The following is a 27,502-nucleotide window of genomic DNA, read 5'->3' on the forward strand; positions in this document are numbered from 1 at the left end:
AGGCAAATTTTGTCAACAAGGGACTCTTAACCCACAAAGACAGACAGATGTGTGCATATACGTCGGTCGAAGGAATCAATCTACTTAAACTTTACAGAGAAAGAGAGAGACGGTACTTGATATTTTATTTACAATGTTTTTTTTTTCTCGTGTACCAATATACATACACACTTAGCGCGTGTACTGAACTCATTTTTTTAAAATAGAATGAACAATAAAGACGGTAAATGTTAGCGTGGAGGAACCGGGCATGCTCTATATTGGGTATAGAAGGAGAGAAAATTCCGATCGAGAAATCCGATCTTTTTTGAATGACAATATACAATATCACATGCCTGAGTGAAGGTCAAGGCCCTTCTCTGTCAATTAGGATCTAAGCCAGGGAATCGAATATCGTATATTTTCTTCAGAATCGAAAAAGCGACTAATAATCGATTTCATGATTCATGCTATGACAGCAACTTGTTTCCAAAATGTTCAAAAAAAAGTTTGCAATAAATACTAAGAAGTAGATTCGTAGAAATTTGGCTTCACAATCATTTTTCACCTGTTGGCTTATTCTACAGGCGGTCACATTATGTATCAGAAGCTTACCAAATGAACGATCAGTAGTAAGCAAGGGCGGATCGGTAGTAGAGGCAACAGCAATGCCAGGACCGGAATTCAAATCTTATCCGGATCATTCTCCCGTAGTGGGATCTAACTATCCAACTACGTGGTATCTGCGAGTCTAGTAAGCCATTCGATGGCCGACGTGACCTTAGAGGTCGTTAAGCAAAAAAGAAGAACAAGAAGAAATAAGCAGTTAATAGCTTTGGTTATATTTTTAGTAGTAGAATTATCTGAGATAAATAGTAGTAGATCATCGGCTCATAAGGAAGTCAAACTACTTGACATAGATACAAAAACTCGGCAATAATAGACTCTCCACCCCTTTTTTCAGATCCTCCAGATTTTATACTAACATTTAAAATAACAAAAACTACTAAAAGTATATTTGACATAAAATTTAAAAGTATTTTCACCTCATTTATGTCCACACACGGTACCCACCGTACCGCGAGTCATGTACCAACCTTGCCGCTTGCTGTTCGCTTTGACTAGTTTGACAGATACGAAAATGCAATGTGACAGATTTGCGTGAAAAAGAATCGAACTCTCCGCGAGCCAATAATAAGAGACTCGAGAGTTGTTATTATCGAAAGTAACAGTAATTTGGTAAAGTTATCACACTTCTTCGTGCACTAACTTGTATGTGATAGTAGTGCGGGTGTTTGTTCCACTGTTGTTCATGCGTCACAGCTCGGGAACGTCCGTGAAAGAGACCGAATGCAGCCGACGTACTCTGTTTAGCATAATTGGGCCCCGAAACAAGTGCAGCACAGAACGAACGAAGGGCGAGAAGTAAGAGAAGGTAAGAGACGCGGTGGGTAGTTTGGGATTATTAAAGAAAATTAGAAAATCGCTAGCAGCAGTGGCCCGTTATGATTAAAGTTTGATTCTAGTGTAGCATCCATTCACCCCTTTGCAGTGTTTGCGGCTTTGCAGTAGCGCCTGGGTGGCAGTGGAACGGACGCACACCCATCGGTCTAACGCCCATATCGGTGCGGTAAGTGCAAATTGCAACTAGGTGGCAAGAAAAAAAAACAAGAGCGCCCGGAAGTGTCTGATTTGCTAAACGATTTGGTGTGATTTTTAGGTAAACGCGAGGCAAAAACAAAAACAACAACACACACGCACACACCCATACGGTTGAAATTGGAAGCTGGTAGCAACGGAACCATGGCATCCTTCGATGTGTACGATCGGTCAAGCTGGTACTTTGGTGCAATGTCACGCCAGGACGCCACAGATTTGCTGCTGAATGAGCGTGAAAGTGGTGTGTTTCTTGTACGGGACAGTACCACGATCGTGGGCGATTTCGTGCTGTGCGTGCGGGAAGATTCGAAAGTGAGTCACTACATTATAAACAAAATACCAAATTCGCCCGACGGTGAGTGCTTCGTGTACCGTATCGGCGATCAAACGTTTGCGGATCTGCCGGATTTGCTGTCGTTCTACAAATTACACTATCTGGACACGACACCGCTGCGGAGACCGATGATACGCCGGCTGGAGAAGGTAATAGGCAAGTTCGACTTCGATGGTAGTGATCCGGACGATTTGCCCTTCAAGAAGGGTGAAATACTGCACATTATTAGCAAGGACGAGGAGCAATGGTGGACGGCACGGAATGGGCAGGGCCAAACCGGGCAGATACCGGTACCGTACGTGACACGATACGAGGAAAACATTATCGAGCGGCCAAATTCGGGTGGTGGCGGTGGTGCAGGTCCGGGTGGCCATCATCATCATCATCCACCGGCGACCGGTGGTGGTGGGCTGCATCATTCGGAAAATTCGAACATTTTCAAATCGAACCTTAACCGTCAGTTACCGGCATTGGCCCGGGTTAAGCAAGAGCGGGTCCCGAACGCGTACGATGAAACTGCGCTTAAGTTGAGCGTTGGCGACGTTATAAAGGTGCTGAAAACGAACATCAATGGACAGTGGGAGGGTGAGTTGAAGGGCAAGATAGGGCATTTCCCTTTTACCCACGTAGAGTTTATTGATGAGTGAAGCGAGACGATAGGGAGTTCCGATAGGTTTTCGCACAAGCTGTGTTTCTGTTAACTGATGTGTGGTAATTTTATATTATATTTTTAAAATTTGCGTTTTTTTGTGGCTGTAAACAGAACACGGGATGCATAACGGTTTTTTTTAAAATTCTGTGTTGCTGCTAGTAGCTTATATTTAACATGTACAGCCTTAGTATTTAGTCCATGTGTATGTTCCGTTTCCGATAAGCAAAAGTGAAGGTGAGATGTGTGTGTGTGTGCGCACACACACGCACACTCATTCGTACGTTCCGAGTCATTCAGTTTAAGTGATTTTAAATACGATTAGAGTAGGCTACGCTTGTGTTGCTTTGTCGATTCAGTGGTCAAACAACAATTCCAGATCGGAGATAAAGAGAGAAAGCGCGAAAGAGATACAGTGATTACTAGTAATCCCCTTAGGCTTAAAAAAAGAATATAAGAGAGAGAGAGAGAAAGAGAGAAAGAAGCACACTATACAGAGATTTAGAAGATATTACTAACAAGTTTGGCGAGATATTGATTGTCACAGGTATATTATTGATTCTATCTGTGAGGTATAGAATTGTTTGGATATTTTCGTTGATTTGTTCCGCAGGATTGTAGAATTACACATTTTCCATTGTACTATCTATAGCTCAGCCAACTTTTCAGGATCCCTAGATATTTTACCATAAAAATACCTAATAAACTAACGGCCACATTCGAGCGATTCAACATCTCACAGATTGAATCAATAATGCACCTGAACAAATCAATATCTCGGTGAACTTGTTCATTATATCCTCGAAAATCCTGTACAGCGGCAACGCCTCCAATGTATAATGTTTAGCCCTCCGCCCGCGGTCGTAGAAAGGCACAGATACAGTTTTATTTACTCTATAGCTTTATAATTACCACCATCATTATTATGCAAGTGCCGCGCAAGTGTCTCGGTGTTCACTTGGTTCAGTGTAAGGATCAAGTTGAGGATCGTCATCGAAACGCCCTCCCCGAAAGCCCGGGTTATCGTGTAACAGTCAACAGGTTAAACAAGAATGAAACTCTCTAGTATGTAAGTTGATTATAAGGCGCGTATCGTTGTAACCGTGGAAGATTAGCGAGGTGACTCTCTCAGGCTCTCAGTTAAGTAGCGTTTGATCATGACGAAGCGGTAGAAGGATTAGCCAGACACACACACAGGGAAGAAAGAAGCATTATTAGGTAGGCGATCCGGCAAGATCTTCAAAATGGGTCCATCTGTATGAACGGTAACCACCAACCGCAACTTAATGTGGTGATCCCTGTGGGAGTAGCCAAGGAGCAAGCACAAATGGACAGATTAAGATTAGTTTACGTTTCATAGCTTTTTTATATACCAAGACCAATATAGCACAGCAGCAGTCAGGTGGATCTCCAATTAGGGATTAGAAGATGGAATGTCCTGCTTTGCTCTACGGTAAACGATTTTAAACTTGCTATTTGCTTTACCACTACGGTAAACGATCCCACCCTCTCGCGGACACAATCGGACAATGGGGATTTTTTTTTCTGGATCGCCTTTTCTTTAATTTCGTACGCACGATCTCTCTAAGCTTTCGCGCGCCCAAAACCAGGAACGATCCGATCGTATAAATAGTTCTTTTTGATTGAAATATTTTCAAATCGCCCAGTCAACGAAGTTTTGCAGTAGGTTATTAAGAAAAGGATTGACACACACACACACTACACCTAGCCTAGTGTGAGTTTATGTGAGAGTGAGAAAACAAACCATCACCCGCGACACACGCCCCGTATTCGTAGTGGACGAGTCTAGCACGTGGTGGTTGTAAACACAATTCTAAGGGAAACACGAAACCGAAGCAATTTATTTTTATAATTATAGTGCGCGAGAGTAATAGACGAAGTTATTGCGAAGGATTTCTAAACCGAATGTATGAAGGATGTTGTAAAATCGAGTACTGGAGCATGGTGAGAGGTTGAGTTTGCAAATGGGAGAAGCGAAGAAAAAGCCCCAAAGGATAACAGACACAACACACTTCTCCCGCAAAGCCAAATATATGTAATCATGCCTACATCGTACGGAACACAGAACACTACACGACACCAACTATGCATCCAACAAGAGGTGGCAAAAATGTGCAATAACTAATAATTGGAACCGTTCAAACGAAAGCGACAATTGCCAGCGTGAGGTAAACGTAGATAGTATACACCAAAATGGGAGGAGCGCGTAAACTGGCACCAACAATCCACCCCATGCATGGAAATAGTGAAGATAAACTCGAAACCTAATCTACCGAACACGAGAGCGAGAGAAACAATCGCAATAATAGAACACGTATATATCTACACATATATATATATTTACTCCAAATCAAGCCTACCAGTTGTTTTTTTTGTCTTCTCGATTTCTTTCCTCTTTACGAGAGTGTAGACATTTACAACAGAAAAGAAAACACTTGACATGAACAAGCAAAAGCAAAACATTGCAGAAACAATTACAGAAGCATAGCGCTACACTAATGGCAAACAAAAAATTAGCTACAGCAAAAAAGTGAATCAATAAAACAGAAGAAATAAAAAAATGAGAAGTGAAAAAGTGCTATAAGTAACCGTATTGTGAAAAACAAACTAGCTTCGACGAAAAAAATAAGCAAAAGAAACACACACAAACGATCGTCTCAAAACGCAGCTAAGCGACGCTGCACAAAAAATATTCAAAACAAATACGCATTATTATATATCTTACAGAACAGTTTTCGGGTTGTGTTTGCGATATATATAAAAAGTGAAAAATTATATATATTTAGTGCGTAAGCAAAGTGAAAGTCTCCTGTAAGTTATCCTTAGACGATCAGCGAAAACAAAACAAACAAAAAACAACGGCTTAGAGAAAGAGAGAGAGAAAGAAAGAGAAAGAGAGAGAGAAAGAAAGAGAAAGAGAGAGAGAGAGAGAGAGAAAAGAGAGTGAAATAGAACGTGAAACACGAAATAGATAAGAAAGGGAAGAAGGGGAAAAAAGAGGAGAAAACCAACATTCTCGAATGCGATGCATGTAATTTGTATAAAAAGAAGAACAGCAACAGTAAAAAAAATTACAAACGAAAAAGAAATATAAAGTTCTGTATCTGTATCTTTGCAAGTTAAAATTGTTTCAATTTCTTTCCGTCCACCGTTACTGTCTCCATCTGCTTGTCTTTTCCCTTTTTTTAAAGTAATATTCTAACACATTGTTTATATGGTGAAAAAATCGTTTTTTTTACAGTTTTACAATTTTATTAGGGACTCTTTTATTTTTCCATTTCCGTATTTTTTGTGTGTGTTTTTCTTTCTTTCCTTTCTTTCTTCCTTCTTCCATTGTTTCTTCCTTCTTTCTTTGTTATGCATTTTACATCTTACACTTCTTTTGCTGTAATTTGTTGTTATTTTCTTTTGCTCTGTTATCTCTTTTTTTTTTTGGTTAACTATTTACACTGTTCGGTTTTTTCTTCCCGTGTGCTGCATGCATACACTTAAACCTTAACGCTTCAAATTACATTTAGTAATCAGCTCAAATTTACTATTTTTTGAAGTTAGTTCGCCCTTTCTGATGAACGATACGCGTGTGTTTTAATAAAGAAAGGATAGACTTTTTTCTATACTATCCATAATAGAAAAAGAAAAAAAAGCTAAACAAAACACAAAAGAGAAGCAAAACAACACGCACGCGAAAATGTTATCAAAATTTTAGAAACAAAAAGCAAAAGTATTGTATTTTTTTTTTGAATGTGTGAAGAAGCAAAGGAAAGGACGAAAACAAAATCAAAACAAACAAACAAAATCGAGCAATCAATTGCTGTAACAGCACACACCGTCCGTCTGTGCCGTTGTTCACTAACTAAGTAATTAACAAATTAAATAACTTCCACCTTCTGACCCTTTTGCCGTTTCCTCCTTTTGGCAGCCAAAACAAAAAGGGACATTCGGAGAGGACTATTCGGTTTCGTTGTTCAATGAAATACGGTCTCTACTTGTTCGGGCTAGGCTCTATTCGTCGGGAGGGGGAAAATGATTAATACGTATCGCGCCCAAGAGAGTCGGCGTGATGATACGTATGATGATTTTCCAACAGGACTGGACAGAAGCCCTCTGCTCTATATCTGCCTGTAGATATTGGGTTTTCACGATTTCCTAACTTCTACCTATCGCCTATCGTTTTTGCGTACCCATTCTGTACTGTTAAGGTGGCCAATAAGTGCCAATCTCTGCATCATCTGCTGTCTCTTTAGGAACATTAATCCGTTCTTGGAGTTTGTGGGGAATTTTAAAGGACAAAGGGAAGGAGAGGGACAATCAAAGGGAACGTTGGGGAATTCTTTGCCAGCAGCTTCATGGAAGACACACGCACACGCAGACTGGGGTAAAAGAAGGGTTTTTTTTTTGTTTTTTTTTTTTGGTGCGGCAATATTTGCTGAATCTGTGGCGCAACTTCATCTCATCTCGTAACGAGAGCCTCTTTCTAGCGACGACGACGACGGACGACGACGACGACAACACAATCAAAACACAAACACACTACTCCCTTCCAGCGACACACAGTTCCAGTTTTTATCTAATATATCTAAGCTTTTCTTTGGATAGTCTATCTCTTCTTACAAATCCTTTTCGCCTTCCTGCCTCGTGTCCGCCTGCAATGTCTTCAATTTGAGGATTGTTTTTTGTTGTCTCCTTTAATGCGAAAAACCAAAAGCGTGTAAAGTGGGTTTTGTGGAATGTTTATTTTTGAGTGTGATTAATTTAATAAAAAAGGAACAAAACTAAAGTGCACCATTATGTCGGGAAAATTGAGAGGGAGGAACAAAAAATTCTAACTTAGTGGAAAACTGTTTTACACCTGTATTTACACTAACATCTTCCGATGGACATCCCATTGACGGATGGGCCCGGCAATGGTTTCGAAGTACGGGATGAACTTCGTCATCAACAACTCCCGGTCCCGTCCTTCAAAAGCATTGTCATATGCTCGGAAGAAGAAGTCTTGTTACCCTGGTATACACTGACTTGTCTCGTTTACATCCTACAACTCACGACATCTCTTATCAAACTACGTCAAACTACTATAGCAATTGTATATTACGCATGTACTGTTTTGTTTTTTTTATATCTCATTGTGACTATATTAGCGCTAGCACTCACTCACTCGCACACTCACTCGCACACGCCCCGCAATCGACTGTCTCCGTCGTCGCGAAACGGTCCGGATTACCGGTTCCAGCTGACCTGTGATATGTTGGACACCCCTTTCCCTTCCGTTGGGTGTGTCCAGAGTTCTTACTGAAATCATCCTAGTGGCTAGCAGTGGCTCAGTGAAGGTAGACCGTGATCTCCTGCTCAGACCGTTGTTCTACCAGTGTCCTACCGGGCGACCAAACACCACCAACACGTCCAACCGGTCATTCCTGCTTGATGCTACCGGTGTGCGATGGATGATGCGAATGGTGATGATGCGGCGCATAATGATGTCCACCACCCGTACCACCACCACCACCGCCGCCGGACACAGACGAAGGTGAGGATAGGCCTGGGACAAGGCTGGCGGGAAACAGTTCCCCACTGGCGGACGAATGTGTCGGACTGTCCATACCGTTCGGTGGGTTTATTCGCTTCTCCTTCTGCCGCCGGTTGCAGAACCACACCCGCACCACCTCCTTCTCCATGCAGAGATTGTCCGCGAGGGTCGAGATCTCTTCGCTGGTAGGTTTGCAGTTGACGAGGAACGCTTTTTCCAGCGCGACCCGGACGGACGTTTCGATCGAGGTGCGCTTCTTGCGCCGTCGCCCCATCGTTTCCGGGGTGGCCATCGTGTTGGAGAGGGCGGCCGGGCTAAAGATGCGTCTGGAGGAGGCAAGAAGAAAAAAAAGGTCAGTTCTGGTGGTCCTGGTGAGAAATTGGATAGAATTACACTAAAAGAATTGTCAGAAGAAGTCATAATATTGAAGTTTTATGATGATAGAAAAATAACTCAAAAAATTCCCGGGAGGATCTTTGGGCATGCGGAGCTTAATCTACAAAGGACACTAATTTAACCGCAGCTACAGGCACACTTTTACTAGTGTATTGTCAATGAGACAGAGAGACCTTGAAGATCAAGGACCAAAAGGGCTCGAGTTCAGCTTTGAAGTCATCCTTACCAAGATCTGGAGCAATTGGAATAGATTTTAATGGAATACATCGATAGCCTAAGCATCGATGGCCTAACGGGCCATCAAGCTAAGCATAGAAGATCTACCACACGTTGTTACGTTGTTACTTTTAGTAAAATTTACAATATTGTAATGCAAACTTTACACAATTTACATCTGAATAAGGCCCTCTTTCACTCTCCTCAGACCTAGAATTATCTAACTCCAAGAGTTTCTTTTGGTCCTTAAACTTACCCGCCAGGATTGGAGATGCTACTGTCCGCGTCCTCGAGCCACTTCTGCAGCAGCGGCTTTAGCTTGCACATGTTCTTGAAGCTCAAATTAAGTGCCTCGAACCGCGATATGGTAGTCTGCGAAAAGTCGTTCCCGTACAGCTTACCCATGGCCAGCCCAACGTCACCCTGCGTAAAGCCTAGCTTTATCCTTCGCTGCTTGAACGTTTTCGCGAACTGTTCCAACTCTTCCAGATCGGTCGTCTCCTCCGGCGATGGTTCAAGCGCACGTGGAGCGGCCGAATGTTTCTGCAGCTGAGGCGTATGTGCACCGGACCCGGGCGTCGAAGGTGTCAGTATACCGCCCACATTCATCTGACTCACGTTCGGAGGTGTTGTTTGGCTCGCGCCCAGCATGGCGCCCGTTTGCGTGGAATGGTGATGAAGTCCTGGGCTGCCGGATGGACTGTGCAGCGGCGAGCTGGTGGCGGTCGCGCCCGGTGTTGGTGTGGAGCTGGTAGGCTTAAGTTGCTGCTGTTTCTGAAGTGCTTGCAGTTGGGCGACCGCTTGCTGGACCTGTTGAAAATGGGGGAAGAGAATCGTTTTAGCATAAATGGGTTGTGGTCTTGGCGATGGAGTCAATTCTTAAACGGGAAGCAGTTGCGCAACTAAAAAAAAAAAACAACGAAGCTATGCTCAGTGACCTGCATCGATGTTCGCGATGAGGCGGTCTGCTGTCCCTCGCCGATGATAGCAGCAGCTGCCGCTGCAGTATTACCATTCGGGATGGATTTGCTGCTGGGCGTACAATCACTGCCAGCGTTTTGGGTGGGAAAGTTGAGATTAAGCTGATTCCACGTGGAAGCATTAAAGAGAACGAAGGGTACATAGGGGGGGCTCTAATAATCATTTTGCTTCGTGAGATAAGGATAAGGATTTAAGGTTGATCGATATGTACCTGATTTTGCATGAGGAACGAGGCAGCGGCCTGTGCCTGAGCGGTGGCCGCAGCAGCCGCATTCCCGTTCGCACTAGCGGCGCTTCCTTGCACCTGGAGTAGCATGTACTGTTGCAGTTGCTGCTGGAGGGACGCTTGCTGAGCTTGCAGGGCTTGCTGGAGCATACCGATATCTTGCCCAGACAGGCCCGCCAGTCCACCCAATCCGAGCTGGTTCTGGAGGAACAGTGAGCTTAGAGGGAGATGATTCTGAAGGGCAGCGAGGGCAACGCCAAGACCTCCACCCGGGACAGCACTGGAGGCTGGTGGTGATGGCGTCCTTCGTGATGAGTCCGTGATCTGGACCGAATTGGATGAAATTTAAGAGGTTATTTGACACTTTCACTAGATGATATAACGCATAATAAAATACTTACAAGATTGAGTGGCGTGGTTCGTTCCGGACGCTCGTTTGGAATAGGGCTGCTGAGGTTCTCGCGGTCGCTGCCATCGTCACGATCGCTGTCGATGTCGTCTATTGCGAGAAATATAAAAAAAGGGAAAAAAAGAACAATGTTAACAACCCATCTACTGGTTAATGACCTAGTTTTTGACGCCACAAAATAAAAAGGAAGGGAACACACTTGAGGACACCTCTGGCGCACGAGTCTTTGATAAATCCCATTTCAAAGCCGTGAAGGAAGTCACTTCAAGAATAGGATAAGCTGCGATTTAAGCTAAAAAAAATCCTGGGGTGCAAAATGCGACCATTAAGACGCTTATGCACCTTGATGCAACAAGGCAACAGCAAGGGTAACAGCTAACCGAAGTGTTTGTAAGAGACTTGTCAAGGACACGAGCTATCGTCGGCAGCAAAGGTGTTTCGCCCAAGTCGTCTTGTAAAAAGAGAGGGTTAGAATTTATGAAAAATCAAAACATTTGTACTTTCTTGGATGTGTGGACCCTTTCGGTTGCTGATTTCCCCTAGCCGAATTTTCGAATTGGCCAATCCGTGCGTACGCTGAGCGTTGCGAGATGCTGGAAAATATGTCCCCTTTTTTAGCGAGTTGCAGCACCCGAAAGGATTGTCCCGCGTTTTTTGGGCCTGTTGTGTGGAACGAAATGCATTTTGTGTCCTGCTAGTTCCGCTGGTAGCGGTATTGTCACCCCTTTTTTTTGCATCGCGCAAAACGAAAGACACCCTACGGGGAAACGACTTTCTCTCGTCTCGTTATCCCGCTGCATGTAAAAGCAGAGTGCAGAAGTCTTTTCCTAACCATTTTCTTTTTTTTTTCGGACAATCAAAAAGGGGTAAATCAGTGTAATAAAAAAAACATTATAACAAGGGCGTAACAAGCCAACAATATATTACAACAATCGCAATCCGTGTGTCACAGAAACGATGGTGCACGAATGTGTGCGCTTCCCAAGTTCAAGGGTGATGCTGATGCTGTTTGGTGGCGGAAATGACTTTTCATAATGCGACCAACGGCGGCCGGGGTTGTCGTTGTTGTAGGTCAGTAAAGTGTTGTATTATTATTTTTTTTTTTTGGAAAACATTCTCTGCTTCAAAGTAGGTCATAATGATGGTTCTGGGTTCCCATATTTTTCTTCTGCATTTTATGCAACGGGTTCAGAAAATCCAAAAAGCCATTTTAAATATTTTCCGATTCTCTACTGGAGGTCCACAAACTAATCTAGATCCTCTTCATCATGTTTAGGATTATATTCTTCAATCAAATATCCTATCTTGATAATCGTTTAATCTGGAATGTTTAAGTCTTTGCAATAAATTGCTAACTGAGTCAGTTTATTTTGACTTGAATTATTTCAAAGTTTAGATTAATATAATTAGTTTTGCAACCGGCAAACGAAGCTTCCTATATTGACAGCGAAAGATCAAGAAAACATTTGTGATCACTTATTCTTTATCTGGAACAGACTTCTTCTTTCTTGACTCTACAATCTCAAGATGACTTGGATTGCGCCTTACAGCATCCATTCTTGCATCCTCTGTCTTCTGCATAGATTATATTAGATATTAGATATAAGGTCAAAAATCCGTTTTCAGGAAACTATACTTGACTGACTCCACTTGACTCCATTTGATTCCGGCCAACGATTTTGTTGTGCTACGCTTAGTGCTGAACGGATCGCTGACGCGTATCTTGACGAAAGCATGAGCCTGGCATCCTGATCCCTTGTCTCAAACGTCGTATCCTTCCGGCTTTGGCTACTGCCAGGTAATTTTCACAGCTAAGCTCAGCTAGATCGTGGTTCATTCTCCTTCTCTACAAGAGCTGCTCGCACACACCGCCAAAGATAGTCCTTAACACCCGCCGTTAGAAAATGGCGAATTCATTGGCGTTCTCCGTCAGCATGGTTCAGGACTCGTATCCATAGAGGACTACCGGACGAATCAGTAAGCCATAAAGTCTTCTAGATTGCAGCAGTTTGTGGTGCCCATACGCATAGCTGTTTAGTCCTGAATAAGGCCGCGGATTGAAGGCTTATGTTTTCGTTTAAAAAACATATATTTCTCAGCAGAACTTTCATGCAATTTGAATTTTCTCGCACCAAAACCAATGGTAAAATAGCCAGCAAAAAGGACTTATAAAATTGTCCTTATTTGGTTGCTTCTCTGAATAAACTATCTCCGATGTTGGTAAAGAAATTTACAACATTTTTCTTGGATGTCTTTTGCACTAGCTTTCCCTAATAGATTTGTGAAATCTTGATATATATTTATACCACTCTATGATAACCATTATCATAAGCGGATGTAATCTTGTGAAAAAGTTCAAATTGAACCACATTAAACAGTGGTTACCGAGAAAAGAAAGCTAGAGTGTGATTAACGCTTAACGAAAAACTGACCACAAGCGACGAACCCCACCGAAACGATTGCACGCACGTACATACGCAATCGAGTAATATGCAATGATTTATGTAATTTAAAAAAACACACACAATAAAAATCAGTTTCAAGTAGTTTCGAAATCCATTGGAAGATTTATGGATTGATGCTCTTGTTTTGCACTCTCGTGTGCTTTGGCTGCCTGTTTTCCAAAGCTTAAACACTAAAAATTGTTCAAGTGTGAAGGGTTTAAAGTTTAAAACCCCCCGATTTGTGCTGTGTGTTTTCGTAAGGGTGGTAAAGATACAGCTGACAGTGAGACAACGCATCGTTTGTATCGTATCGGACAAATCAACGGTATTGTTTTGTCAATTATCATCGAAACCCGGTATTGCGCACGCTGACGATCGGTTTCGGCAAGCACTAGTTGGGGTGGTGTTCACGACCGGGTATACGTATATGCAACCCGTCCGTTCTTACCGCTTCTAGGATGCCAAGGAATCGGGGTTGTATAGAAATTAAAAATTACAAACGTGAATTATGGGTTTCACAACCGCCAGCACCAACCCGTTCGATAGCGATCTGGGCTGGGGTTGGTGTAATTGATTGCTGGCTGGCACAAGAAATGGCGCAATTGTAGGTTGCAGTGTTGCCTTGCAGCCACCCGGAGGATGTGTCACAATTGATCGGAAAACTCACGCACAAGTAGAAGAAAGAATAAACGTGATTGATCGGGGCCATCTCACTGCCATTAGTGTTAAAAATGGTTGGACGAAACGATACTTACAAACGAACCCTCTCGATGGCTCGGTGCAATTAGACGAGGGAGGGACAAATATTAAATTTTGAAAATTTATGACACCGAAAAACCGTCACCCTCGCGCGTTGTGCTTTTATGTGAGCAACAGCAGAAACCCAAAATTAAAAAGGGGTAAACTGCAACTGTGCTTTTTAACTGTGTGCAAAACTGCAACAAATTGCAAGAAATTTGTATCCTCCTGAAACGGAACCGAATGGAAAATGATTGATTTCTTCTTCTTCTTCTATTGCTTTCCTTCCGTTCTGTCCCGGTGGGGAGGGGAACGCAGGTTTTTCGTTCGTGACATGCCCGCGCGTCACACATAACGGGCTCGGGATGTACATATAACGGCTGATGACGCCGTACCGATAAGCGCGTGGTAGCAATCGCGGCCGAAGAGAATAACAGGGAAGAAAAACTGTTTATACTGGACACCAGCGCACCGCTGGAAATGGAGGTCTTTCCATATCGGGGTACCAGAACAGGGTCCGTCCTGTCGTGGAATGTCGCGGGGTTTTTTTTTTGCATGTTCCGCGTGAAGCGGGAAGGGGTTTCTTCACTGCACTTTGCTCAATGTAATGTGATCGCCACGTAAAGTCCTTAGATTTTACAATTCGCAATCTGTTTTGCTAAATAAATGCAGATTTGTGTCTGTTCTGTCGTGCGTGTGAGCGATCTGATAAAGATTTGTTAGCGTTTTTTTTTTTGCATATTTATTCCTCCCAAAGGCGAAGGCTTGAAGGCTTTAAGTCTTCAAAAGAAAATAAGAGAAATTAATAAATTAATATTTGGCTAGGGGCATTACTTCTTTCGAACTTGATTTTGCTAATAAAAATTTCAATTCATTCACTGTAGTGTTGTGTGTACTGAGCAGGAATGAATCATTGATTTGAATGTAATTAATTATTTTCAAATTCAATTTGCTCGTTCGACTCAAGCATTTGATGAAGCATTCGAATCACAACAGAAAGTTGTATTACAATCAGCCAACCAAATATGAAAAAGTGACTCAGTAACCAAGTGACAAATCTCGCCGATGCAAAACAATAGTCAAAAGAGTCTAACTCTTTAAGACACCATAGAGATTTAGCCTGCTCGAGAAGAGTGAATGAAGCAGTTAAACAGCTACTACTCATTGCAGAGAAATGAACTCTCAGTAAGTGGTCAAATGCCAAAAGAGCGACTAAATTTAGAGACGATCGGTTTAGAGACGATGAATCTCACGTACATTGTTATAAAAGTAAGTCGAGTTAAATTTAAGACACCTTTCACATTCCCTGATACATGTCTTAAATTGTGATTAAATCAACTTTAAATTTAAAAATGCAATTCAAAAAAACTTTGATTACCTTCTTCTGCCTACCTATGTAACAAGCTAGAGAAGGTAATCATTTGCATATCCCATCCGAGGTTTTCCCAAAGTCATAAAAGACTGACGAAATCATTTATTATGCAATGATTCGGACTTTGCTGACACGAACCACCCTGTCTGTCCACATTGTTATAAAAGCAAATAAAGATGCGAAAAAAAACGAGCGCCACACATGAAAAGGAGCCTCCACTCTCGGTGAGCCACCACCACACCAAGCGGTTTGAAGGTGAAATGTGTATGCAAAAGGAGAAAAATCTTTCAAACCACCCGGATTGCACTGAACCGTGGCACAGCTGGTCTGCCATTGCAACAGTTTCCAACCATGCCCGGTATGAAGGTGATGATGAATATTTGATATCGGAAGTATGAATTTTTATTGCAGCATTGATTTTTGCCACGGCCAGCAGAAAGGCGGATCCGGCGCTTCATTGATATTCATCACATCGTGTGATGTGGTGGGCTGCTTCCACAGCTCACTCCTTAAATCCTGCTGACCGCTGGTCGAAAATGGGTGGGAGAAAAACAGAAAAATGCGGTGCGGCGATTTTTTTCTTTTTTGCATAAATTTTGAATAATAAACTCACGAACGGGAAAAGTGGCAATCAAGAAGTTCTTCGAGAAGTTCAGCTCTGCCTTGGCTGAAATCTAGCTAGGAAACCCGGGAACCACATATGTGCAGTGAGCCATAAAATTGTATTGTACGAAGTGTGAAAAGATTTAAATTTTCCGTTTTTCCTTAACCGTATTGGTATGCAAACAGTGGTTCAATGTGTGTGTGTGGGCAAGTGCCTTGTGCAAAACCGGATCAAGCTCTTGAAGCTGGACATTGGCCAGAAGGTTGAGAGTAGTAGAATGCTGCCAGCTGCTACCCCTTGGAGAAAGGAAAACGGGGATGCAAAAATCACCCCTTTTTCAGCGAATGACCCTTTATATTTTGCTGTTTGTTAGTGTGTGTAAGCGGATTGATCTTTCACAACGGCTATAGGCCCACAGATGGGTGCAATCACGTGCTAGAGTATCAGTTGTACCAAAAATCCCATTAATTTTCTTTAAACTTGACCACAAGGAAGGGGTGTGTGTGTGTGTGTGTGTTCGATTGTTCCCGTGGACAACCCTCCACAAGAGTAATCCTGTTTCGTTGTGGACATCGCACCACAGGGACCTAGGGATGTTCATTTGATGCTTCCAATGGCACGTGAAAAATTTGAATCTTTCCCCGTCCGTATTGGAAAACCCGGGAGCCGGGAGGGTGTATTTTTATCCCATTTCAAGGATAAAATGGGAATTTTACATTTTTCACGGTCCGAGGAACGTGTACATCAACCTAATAGAGTTGCGGTTCTTCCTGTGGGGTGGGAAGAATTTTCCCAATTTACAGAGGAAACATTTTACGCTATTTGACGATTGAATCGCACCCCCCCAAACAGGGGTGTCTCGTGTATCCGGGGTTTATTTATCACGCTTTAAGCCCCTTTTATCCCATTTTTTCCGGTCTGAGAATGGAAAATGCTTGATTTTTGACAACTGCTCTTGAACTCCTTTACCGCCAGGCGCACGCTGAAACTACACACGGCAACGCCATTCGAGTAGGGGGTAAGGTTAAACGTATTGGTAAAAGAAATTTACTAATTGGCGCGCTGTGTTTGTTGCAGGTCGCATAAAATGCGATGCTTTAATATTGCCATAATGAAGAAAAATGATCCCCCCACGGTTGTAATTACAATTATTACCGGACGCCGCCGCACGGCTCGTGGTCGCGCTTTTCATCGGCCCACTGACAGAGCTGAGCAGAGCTTCGCACATTTCGATGATGGACGATGAGACGTCCATGATCGAGCGGAGCGGCAGATCGCTGGAACAGAATGGGTTCTTGAAAGAGAGAACGAAACCCCGTCTTTTTATTGCTACTGCGTGCGTTGGCCACGGAAATGCTCGATTGGATTGGAGAAAGAAGATACTTTCCCAGAATGCTTAATGTACGCTGCAAGCTCTGTGCCGCGCCATGGCTATTTTATGGCCAATTTATGCAACTTCCTCGAAGTTTTTCGCATTTTCTGAGAATCGCGAAATCATTACCGCCGCCGCGCACATTATCAAACCCGAGCGGAGAAAAACAAAACGGAAAACACCAGAAGGAAACTATCAAATCATCCCCGCCGTGCAGCGGCAGCAGGAAAAGTCGTGATTTGAAATTTCAATTAAAACCATTTTTATTACAATTAAATTACACGCCAGAACTTGCCGGCACAGCATCGGGCAGCCGGGGCAGCATCGTGAGGAAGAATCAAAATGGTGGTCCGGTTTGGCGCATTTCCCGGGAAATGCGCCAAACCCGATCATCATCGTACGGACATAAATCCCGCGCATACGTTTCACGTTTGCGTTGTGTGCTTGTGTGAGTGAGTCGAAAAACGGGCGCGCCGCTTTGATGTGAGCTGCAACTGGGAATGGCAAATCACGATCGCGATTGGTTGCACTCTATACAGTGAGGCAGGCTGGGGTTGTGCGGTGCGCATATTCAAATTACACGCCACGACGCAGTTCATTGTTAAAAAAATAAGATTGCGGTACAACCCTTCTTCAGGGCTGTCATCATTACAACATAATAAAGGAAAATGGCTACAACTTTGGCTGGCACCCTTTTTTTTGTGGGCTAATGTAAGGCTCTCAAAGCGGAATAGCGAACCACCGAGTGCTGTTTGATTAGGCTAATTACCCTTCAACAGGTTCCCGAACCCTTGAGGTACAAGCCCTTCGAGTATAGGGGTTTTTTGAAATTTAAATATTTTGATTCGCTTTTTTTTTTTGAATCGAGGAACCTTGGGCAGGACTCATTGCAAGGACGAATTGCGCGAGAGCGAGCACCCTTTCGGGTATGGCCTCACGAAAAAAAAATCCTTAAAGGGGTCTCGTAGAGAGAGCGATCCGGTGAATAAATGCATATTTAATGTGCACCCTTATTATTTAAAAAAGGGGCGAAAAAAGGACTCCCGTTGGAGGATTCCGATGTAAATGAAGTAAGCAAAAAAAGGGGTTCGATGGGTAGGATATAAAATGAAGTTGTCCTCCACAGTCGTTTGCGTTTTTGGTGTGCGTTTCTGCCTTGGGAGATTCCCATGGACCATAAATTAACCCCTGGGCTTATGGGAGCGTTAATGCAAACACTTGAACTTCATCCAGGTCCTGGTTTTATTTTTTTCCGATTATCGTCATCCAATCGCATTAAAATAGTGCACTTTATTACCGAGATCGTGGTGTGATGTTACCATTTTGTTAACTGTGAAGCGGCGAGCAACAGGTGATGAATAATTGAGCAAAAGGGGACGTTATTTAAATATTTCATTAATAATAGTCATTGCGTACCCAAAAAAGGGGGTTGGAACGGTGTTGTATTAAGAGCGATATTGTTCATTGTTAAACAAAACGATTACAGGGGATCCCGTCCAGGAAGGTGTCCGTTTTGGAAAGGATTACACCACCATCTGCTGTACAGGTGTGGTGAATATTTTCTCCTCAAAATATCCCTTTTAGAATTTCAATCTTCTTTATGCTTTTGTTAGACACGTGTCCTTTTTTGTTTTGGGGTTCCTTCAGGTAGATTCGATGCGTTAAATGTCAAACCTCAAAACCTAGACATGGAAAGGAGATAAAGAGAGAGAGAGAGAGAGAGAGAGAGAGAGCCGGCAAAAGTCAAAGATTACGACGGATGAACCCTTTTTCTGTTACTGTTGTCCCTGCACGCGAAAGTTTATATTTACTACTTACACCTCAGGAAAAGCCCAAAAGCAAGAGACACGAGACAAGACAAAGCGAAGGATAACAAATGTCTGCGTAACTTCATCACCCGTGCCTTGAATGTTTGTCTCGTTGGCTGTCCTCCGGGTGAGGTTGCCAGCGAAGGGACGAAAAGATCGTAAAACTATTAACTAAGTGAGAAAATAAATCTTGATTCCTGGGGTTGGTGCGACAAGACGGCTGGCACGAGTCCACAGTCCTCTAGCGCCCAAAGTTAGGCACCCAAACACACCAGAAATAGAAGAGGGACTTGAACCTGGGCAAAAGGGGTTTCTATTCTTGCTTTGGAGTTTTTAAGTTTTAATCGCTAATTCACCTATCATCTTCAGACGCTTCTGCCTGCTATTGTCAGGGGCCTTTTGTGTCCTTTTTCCATCCCTCTCGGCAAGACGAGAGACTCATAGGGCGCTTCCTTTTTGGCTCGTGCCAGGAAGGAAGGGATATTAACATTATAATCAGAAGAGAAGAAAAAAAAAATGAAGATGAATCGATCTTAAAGAGTGATATCTAACTCATCGTCTATTTCGATACATCCTTCCGGTGTGTAATGTTGTGCCTTTGCAAAGGGTTAAAAAGCATCGTCCCGTATGGCCGATGATGATGATTGCTGATGATGCTAATGAAGTCGATAATCTTGGTCGTGTGCCAATCGACGATCTCCCGGTTTTCTTCCTCTTCTATTTCGTTTAACCATCCTAAATCGGGGCCCCGAATAAAAGGGGGTGCGAAAGAAAGGGGTAACAGAACCCGACAGAAAGACAGATTAGGCTAATGAAAAAACGGGGTTTTCGGTCGGGGTGAACAAATCAATTGAATCGTTCGCGTACCGCATTCGAGCAACCCCGCCTCGTTTGCGTAAGTAATTTTGGGCACGCGCAACCGTTTGATGACGTCGGGTTTGGGTTTGTCGGTAAAAATGGCTGCTGGTGCTGGGTAAACGATCTCAATCGAGGGGTCCTAGAGCGTACCGAAAAAAGGGAAAATTTCGCCGCTTTACTACTTACCATGTGAACGGGGCGGAGATGGTGATTTTGGTGTTTTTATGCTTAGATCTGTAAATGAAATGAAATGAAAATGGAGGGAAAATATTAAAATACAGAATAGGACTAAATACAATAAGACGAGAAGGTGTATAAAATCAACTTTTTATAGCAAGCAATTTTTATTTTTTTTACGAACAATTCCAACATATTCGAGCATCGTGAATTATTTACATGGCTACCGGGTATTTCGTTATTGCAATAAATTAAATCGAGGGAACTATGGGGTGGACAGCTCTAAGCAACATACTCCCTTAGAGCTTAGAGCGGGACAGTGCCCTGTCCCTCCGTTCGCTGTGTGCACATGTCAATATATTTTCATCTCGTAGCATCACCAATTCCATTTCCCCTTTTACGGAGCACGCGGTCCTTCGGATCGTTTTTTTTTATATCCAAATGAAGGGACACACCTAATGTGGGACACACTGGCCTGGGCTGGTGAAGCATGGAAGCAACAAAACACACCGGTAAAGTTTTGAAAGAAGAAGTGTTGAATTACCCGGGACGCCTGGACAAGGTGGTACCCCTTCTTGAGGGAGGACCAAGACAAGAAGGAGAAAAAAAAGGAATAACACACGGTGTGAAGGTGGCCCGACCGGGACGGGGGCCGGCAGCACACCATCTGCATCACTTTTCTTGTCTCGTGACCACTGGTGACAGTATTAGGGCGCTATTATTTATACTCCGCATGCTGCCCGCTCCGGTCACTTCTTTCGCACTGCCAGGGATGAAAAGGATCTTTGGCGCGACGTGTCCATCGATATGTTTTATAGGCTACCAACGGGAAAATGCAGACGTGCTTTGCGTTATTGTTCCCAGAGGGATTTTAAAGTTCGGCCACTGATGCTCATTGCAGGATCGCATCATCATCACCCAAACCCCTAATAAATAATTGCGAGGACACTCTCGTTTCTTTTTCCCTTTTGTATGTGTTTTTTTTTTTTTTGCATGCACCTCTTTGTCCGCTTTGCGTCCAGTCCAGGGGTCATTCGATCTCATTTTCTCCCTTCGAAGTGGCAAAGTTAGTAGCGCGGTACGTCCAAATATTTTTATGCAAATTTGTGATGCGGTTTGCCGGAGGGAGACCGAAACACAAGGCATGACAAATTCGGGGCCAGCATACCTTTTTGACCCCTGGTCCCGCACACAGGGCGCACCATGTGTGCATAAATCGAAGGGATCGATTCGTGCGACGGATAGATTAAAGTTTAATTAATTATATGCTTTCCGATAGGGAAAAATATTGCCTGGACGAGGTGTCGTGTCCTATTGTCCAGGCGCAGTAAACGACTTGATGAAGGACAATTTGGAAGTTGGGAAAAAAATGAATCATTCATTTTTTGGCCAGCCATTCATTACATCCGGAATAATTCCGAATAATTCTTTAAAAGCCAGCATCCACAACCAGCACATCGATAGCGGAGGACATTTTGTGAGGAATCCTGCTATTGTGTGCTGTGTGCTGCTACTGTTTATGCAAAGTCACGGCACAGGCAACTGTCACTCTGTTTTGCAAGGTTTTTATGCACTATTGTATTAGGACATTTATAAAAAAAAGCGCATCAGTTATACGCACATTACCGTTCTTTCCCTCTGTTTGCACAAACGGCATCAACAAAAAAACGGAAAATCATTAAACGCTTCCTCACTCACACTTTGTCTCTCTCTCTCTCTCTCTCTCTCTCTCTCTCTCTCTCTCTCTCTGTATGGCTACGTGTGTATGGCTGATAATTTATTTATCCAAAAGCCGGAGTGCTTGTCCCTTTTTTCTTGCTGCCGCTGGACAGCTTGCCTTTCTTTAGCAGCCAACCCCGTTTGCCATTTGAATATTTACCGTAGGAAGAAAAAAAAAACGGTCCCTCGAACGATGCTTTCCTTAGGTGGCTATGGCCATCTTTTGGGTCTCCGGCCGTCCAGATCGGCGGGCGGTCTCCCGTACAGACGAACGCTGGATGCTCACTGCGCTTGCTGGCATGGCCTAGCCTTTTGTTTATGCAAATAAGCATGTGATTTTTCAACCTTTCCAGTTCGCTTTCCACCGGCGTGCCGACCAGGTGCATCGTACGTGTGTGTGTGTGTGTGTGCTGGCGATAAGCGTTAAATGAGACCGGGACCTCATTCGCAAAGGCAAGGTGCAACTGGTTTTGCGTCTGCCAAGTCTTCCTGTGGGACATCCATTTCCCCCTCAGCATTTGCCTATTTCTGTGCCAAATATAGTTCCGCCTTCCCTGACTCTTTCCAGCTAATGAGCTTCACATTTACATTGGAAATGAGTTTGACGGATGGATGGACCGCACCACCGACCACTTGGGACACTTGGTGTGTCGCTTCGTGTGTATGTAGCGCATCAAGCAGCATTTAATTTAGCAAAGCATTTCATTGCGCTTGCCCGTTCTAATCTTACCAAGGCAGCAGCGGTGAACGATGTTGATAAACCGGAAGAAAAAAAAAATCGCCTCCAACTTAACTTTGCATGAGCCGTTCAACTGCCGAAAAAGGTTCTCGCCTGTTCTTTCTGCTGCGCGGCAGCGTGTAATAATGGGTGGCACGAAACGATCCCCATTTCCCATTCCCATTCTTTTATGAATATCTCCCAATTATAACAACCATTTGCAATGGGGCCATTTGCCCCGAGCCGAGGTGCGATCTGCGTCGACCAGCGGTTTGCGCTTCGCGTCCTATGTTTGGCTCATTAGCCAAATTTAATTAATTGCGATCGTCAATGCATTGGACGGGGTGGAGGGGCGGGAAAGTGGGTGGTATGGTAGGAGAAGAATCATTTACATTGTTGGTTGTTTAAAAAAAAAATGGGTAAATAAAAATAAAATATCACCATCTTCTTCTTCAGCGCCCCCAAAAAAAAAACCTCCCAAAACAACGGCTTTGAGATCTTACACCTGGGCCGACCTGGTTCTAAGAGATTATGCTCTGTGTCCTTGAGAAAATCGTGGGTCCCAATTAGTAGTGGTCGTCTTCTGCTTTGAAGTTCTATAATTTGCGTTTTTCTTCAACCAACGCAATCGGAGGTTTTAAAATGATTTGCAACGATTGCCACCATTAATCACGGTGCACGATTTATGCCATTTCTTCTCCAACCACACCGAGCGTTTGAGTGGATAATTGACGTAGGAAGAGTGAACTTTTAATACGCTTGCTGACGTACTCCGTTATCCATACAGACACACACACACGCGCGCACATTTTGCCCGCAATTTGCCTCAAAAGAAAGGTGAGAAATCCCTTCAACGAGGACGAACCCCGATCGGTGTGTGTGTGGGCGCGCATTGTAACGCAAATAGTTAGCGCTTTTCCACACTGTAGTTGCAGTTTTCCACCTACTGTTAGCCGACCCCAATAGCTATGCATATGTGCACGCACTGTACGGCCGTAACTGTTGCACCAGCGGAGCGCCCGAACGAGAAGGTGCAACGAAGCTTGGTAAGCAAATTTTTGCCTGCCCTGCTCATTTTGTATGTAATTCTTTTTGACTGCAATTAGGCGCTTCAATAATCCTTTTAATGCGCGTTTCGCAAACTGCGCGACTTAAGTCTACCCCCTTCTCCCTTCCCCACAACCAGCCCCCGCGTAAGCGATCCTCGAAACGGGTCGTAATTATTATAATTAAAATAAAGTGAATAATAATTAATTAATGGGTTTTTCGTTTTGCACGCTGCGTGCTAATGATGCTCCAAAAGGGTGGAGGGCCAAACGGTTTTTTTTTTCTTCAAACAATTGTTGGCGTTGCTGTTGTTGTTGTTTTTTTTTGTTTTGTTGCCTTGCCCTTCTTCCTTTTTTTTTGCTTCACCAGCACCTGCAAGCGTGCGCCGATTACGCACCGGTGCTCGGTTGTTCGGTTTTGTGCGCACCTAAAAGGCAAGCAAAAATGCATTTGCGAAACTGAAAGGCTTTCGGTACGCAGTTCTGTGAACGATCGATCGAGAGGAAAGGGCTCGATCACGAGTAGCCAGGAAAGCAAGGGGTGCTCAAAAATCACAACACTCAGCCATTAAGATGCTGTACCTGCTTAAACTTACAAGCAGGAAATAGCTCTACGATGAAGAGCAAACAATTTCGATAAGGATCTGCGTGTGAAGATCTTTAGAGCCCGGGCGGAGAGAGGGGAGTCATCGTCGAACGTAAAAAAAAAGGATTATCGAAAGGGAAACTGAAGTGGATGAAATTTCATCCCATCATCCGCGTTGGACACAACATAAAAACTTAAGGAAAATGTTCCAATGCTCTTGGAGGGAAATTAGACGAGCCAAAGAAAAGGAAAGAGGACTAAAAAAAAGGAAGTAAAAAATCATGTTCTTTGCGATAGCGATCTTTACTTCTCTCTTCCCTCATCCCGATCGGGAAGGAGTGATCGGTTGTAGTTGAAAACCAATCGATCAATCTCGATTCCTGGGATGGCGAGAAATTTGCCTAGCAAAACATCAAACGATCGCAACGTTCCAGCAAGCGGTTCAGCCATGGCCATGGAAAATGTGGGAGAACGCCTGCAGGCCGAGTCCTTCGCAAAATGATTCCGTTCCAAGTTAAGGACATGAGATCTGGTTTTTGTTTTCTTCTAAAAATGCTTATGTCGGTCCGCATTTACCTGTGTGCCCAGGGTTGCGAAGGTGAGACTAAAGTGTGCATGGCAATAGAAGCTAGCAATCGAACAGGAAGCAAAATAGATAGGCAAGGGAACGATTTTTCATGTTGCTCAAAAACCAGACGAAGCCAAAAAAAAAAAAAACCTCACACACGAACACCGAAAATAATAAAACTCAACTTTCGACCGTTTTTTTTTCGACCGAAAGCGCACAGCGAACGCATTTCGGTACGGGTTTTATGTGGTGCAGCTTTCAGCAGAAGCTCCAAGGACATGCACAGCGATAGTAATGCATTGTCCGCCATTTCGAAGCAAGGTAAGAATCCAGTCTGCAATAGACGAGCTAGAGAATAGGAGAAGAAAACCCAAAAAAAAAAAAGCGTCCAGGAAAAGGTTACGCATATATGTATCCCGGAGTGAAGCAAAAACTGCATTATTTGCGTTTGCATTGAGCCGGTATCGATTGAGGATTCTCTCGGCATCCGTACGACAATTAATAGTGGAAATGGATTTGACATACGGTGTCTGCGTTTCTTATTGTGTGCCTTGAGGACGATAAATTATAAGAAGAATGGTATGTAGAGCAGGAAATCAGTTTTTTGTTTGAGGATTTCTTCGAAAAAAAAAAATCTTTCGGAGGACGAAAAATAAAGATACTCATGAGAAATTTTGTTTTTTTTTTTTGCTACAGCTTTGATTCAATTGTTTAGGGACTTACGATGAAAATTCGATTCCCAGTGGTCATGAAGAATTTATCGAATAATGCATGCTACAATTAAAAAAGAAACATCGCATTTCCCATTTTACGAGCTACAACATCACAAAGTTTGGACATAAAATGCTAGGAAAATGGTTTCAGGTCAGTTTCTCAGTCATTGAACATTTTTCTTTGTGGATTTGATGATTTCCACCTGTGAAGAACCACACCAATCGTGGGCTTCCTCGTGTGATCAGTTGATGGAAATCTGATTCTTATTATTCATCCTTCCATTATAGGGTTTTTTATTAACATTGACTTCAAGCCGTTCTGCTTCTTCCTTTAACGACCTACTTGGTCACGCTTGACCATCAAATGACATAATAAACTCATTGATACCACCCCGTACGTAGTTGGATAGTCTACGGGGAAACGGGGCCCGAATAGGGTTTGAACTACGGTTCTCCCGTGTGAAGACCGGTGGGGCTGTCGCCTCTACCACCAGACCGATCTCCTTTCATGATGTTTAAGTTCATATTAAACTCAGATTCTTTCAGATTCAGAGAAAAAGCAGATTCTTGGTAAACTTTAGGAACTGTTCTGTAAAATGAGATCTGAAATGGATAATTAACATTGGGACAGCACTATAATGAATCGTCTCTAAATTTTAAATATCCTAAATGACAAAATTAATCTTGACAAAAAAAATGCATCATAAATATGGGGAAATACAGCATTCTAAACCAACTGAATGTCATATAGTAAGATGTTGGTTAGGAAATTGTCTTAACTAGCCCACAAAATCATCACGGTTCTCGTCGGTGTAAAGCTACCTTCAAATAGAAGCTCACATGAAGCTATAAGGAAAGGAACTCAAGAGCACGAGTTAATAAAATTTATTGACTTGTTAGTGTGAGCCTAAGGTCTTTTTAGTGGGCTGTTATTAGGTCTATTTTTCAATAAAAATTGTTAATCTTTTTTTGTTATAAAGAGATGTTTCTGTACCTCATTTTATGCTAGTTCATCACTATGTCAATAAGCGGACATAGGTCCATGTCACTTGCAGACTTTGGTGTACTGTGAGTGCTCTTGATAGAGCAGTACCTCATCAAACACAACAAGAGGTACCAAAACAAGAGTCTGTCAAACGAAAAATAAGACGAAGAGCCTATTCAAACTGCAACAAAGAACCAATGCCTTACACTTGTTGTAAAAAAAAACATTCAAATAACCCCTTTTAATCATTCTTTAATCTCCCCATTGCCTCACATGACTATTATTTGCATTCGATAACTGCATGTGTCGAGGGTGAGGGTTTGTGTGTGCTAATAAACACCACTCGATTATTTTAACTCTTTATATTCCGATTAAGAACTAGGCCGCATGCTCCGTTGCTTCTACTCTAGTCACACTTTACCTCGCACTCAGCCGTACCATTTCGTAATCTTCTTCTATATAGGTGGATTTTATCGCGGTTGTTTAGTTTTCAAACTCTTACTCCCTCTCTCTGTCCCTCCCTATCCAATCTGCCCGCGTCAACCTGCCCAATCGGTGGACCTGTGATGTTATCGATATCGGCGGAAGCACCTTATCGGCACCTTCTCACCTTCTGCTGGCGCTTATCGTACGTCAAGAGTCATCTACTAGAGCACAAGTCACTAATGAGGAAATGTGTCACGACTGTGACGACTGCGACATAAGACGTAGTACAGGAGGGGACTGAAATTCTCCCAAAAAATCCCCCCCCTCTTTTTTGATCGTAGGAAACGGGACACTTACATCGTTGGGTGGGTGACGGTGTACGGAGCAGCTCCCGTTTGACCGAATGATTATTGTTGTCCTCGCGATCGCTCCGCTCCCGGTGTTCGCGCTGTTCGCGTGCCGTGGCCCAGGAACGGACCTTCGACAGGACCATGCTGGTCGGTTGCGGTTCGCTGAGGTGGCTCGAGTTCGATGGTAACAATAGCATATCACAGTGTGCGGCACGGCACCTACGAAGCTTCGGCGGACGTTCCTTGTCGTTTGTCGCAATTTTGTCCTACAACTCGTGTGGTGGCACACTACACGAGATTGAGATGGCTTAATCGCAAGGGGGGGGGGGGGGGTGGTTCTCCAAAAAGCTGGAGGATTTTTGTTTTGTTTGGCTTTGTTTTCGGGACACAAACACCACACACACACACACAGAAATAGGCAAAATTGTACTATTTTTCCTGACACTCCGGTACGCTAATCACATCTCGAGACAAGCAGCAGTTGCGCATCACAAGGCGTGTGGGTTTCTTCAACACACAATTCACCACCGTCGCACGTGATGAAACATCGCACAAAACACATTCGGATGTCGGATGGACGGCCAAAAAAGCACACACAAGAAATGCAAGAAAAATCCACAATCC

At 43.4% G+C, this 27,502-nt stretch overlaps 3 protein-coding genes across 4 annotated transcripts in view; 1 reads left to right on the forward strand and 2 right to left on the reverse strand.

Moving 5' to 3' along the window:
- Positions 1–27,502, reverse strand: part of LOC126565193 (ubiquitin thioesterase otubain-like) — a 345,090-nt gene that overhangs the window by 99,427 nt on the left and 218,161 nt on the right. The window lies entirely within an intron of this gene.
- Positions 1,783–2,619, forward strand: LOC126565196 (adapter molecule Crk). Its single transcript, XM_050222346.1, has one exon. The coding sequence runs from the start codon at positions 1,783–1,785 to the stop codon at positions 2,617–2,619; it is 837 nt and encodes a 278-aa protein (XP_050078303.1).
- On the reverse strand, positions 8,035–27,150 carry LOC126564442 (POU domain protein 2-like). Its single transcript, XM_050221496.1, has 6 exons — positions 26,886–27,150; positions 19,777–19,824; positions 10,387–10,484; positions 9,971–10,309; positions 9,035–9,588; positions 8,035–8,492 (listed from the first exon to the last, which is right to left on the reverse strand). Exons 1-6 carry the CDS (start codon positions 27,073–27,075, stop codon positions 8,051–8,053), a joined length of 1,671 nt encoding a protein of 556 aa, XP_050077453.1. The 5' UTR covers positions 27,076–27,150; the 3' UTR covers positions 8,035–8,050.

Source organism: Anopheles maculipalpis, chromosome 3RL (genome assembly GCF_943734695.1).
Source record: "Anopheles maculipalpis chromosome 3RL, idAnoMacuDA_375_x, whole genome shotgun sequence".
Taxonomy (NCBI): Eukaryota; Metazoa; Arthropoda; class Insecta; order Diptera; family Culicidae; genus Anopheles; species Anopheles maculipalpis.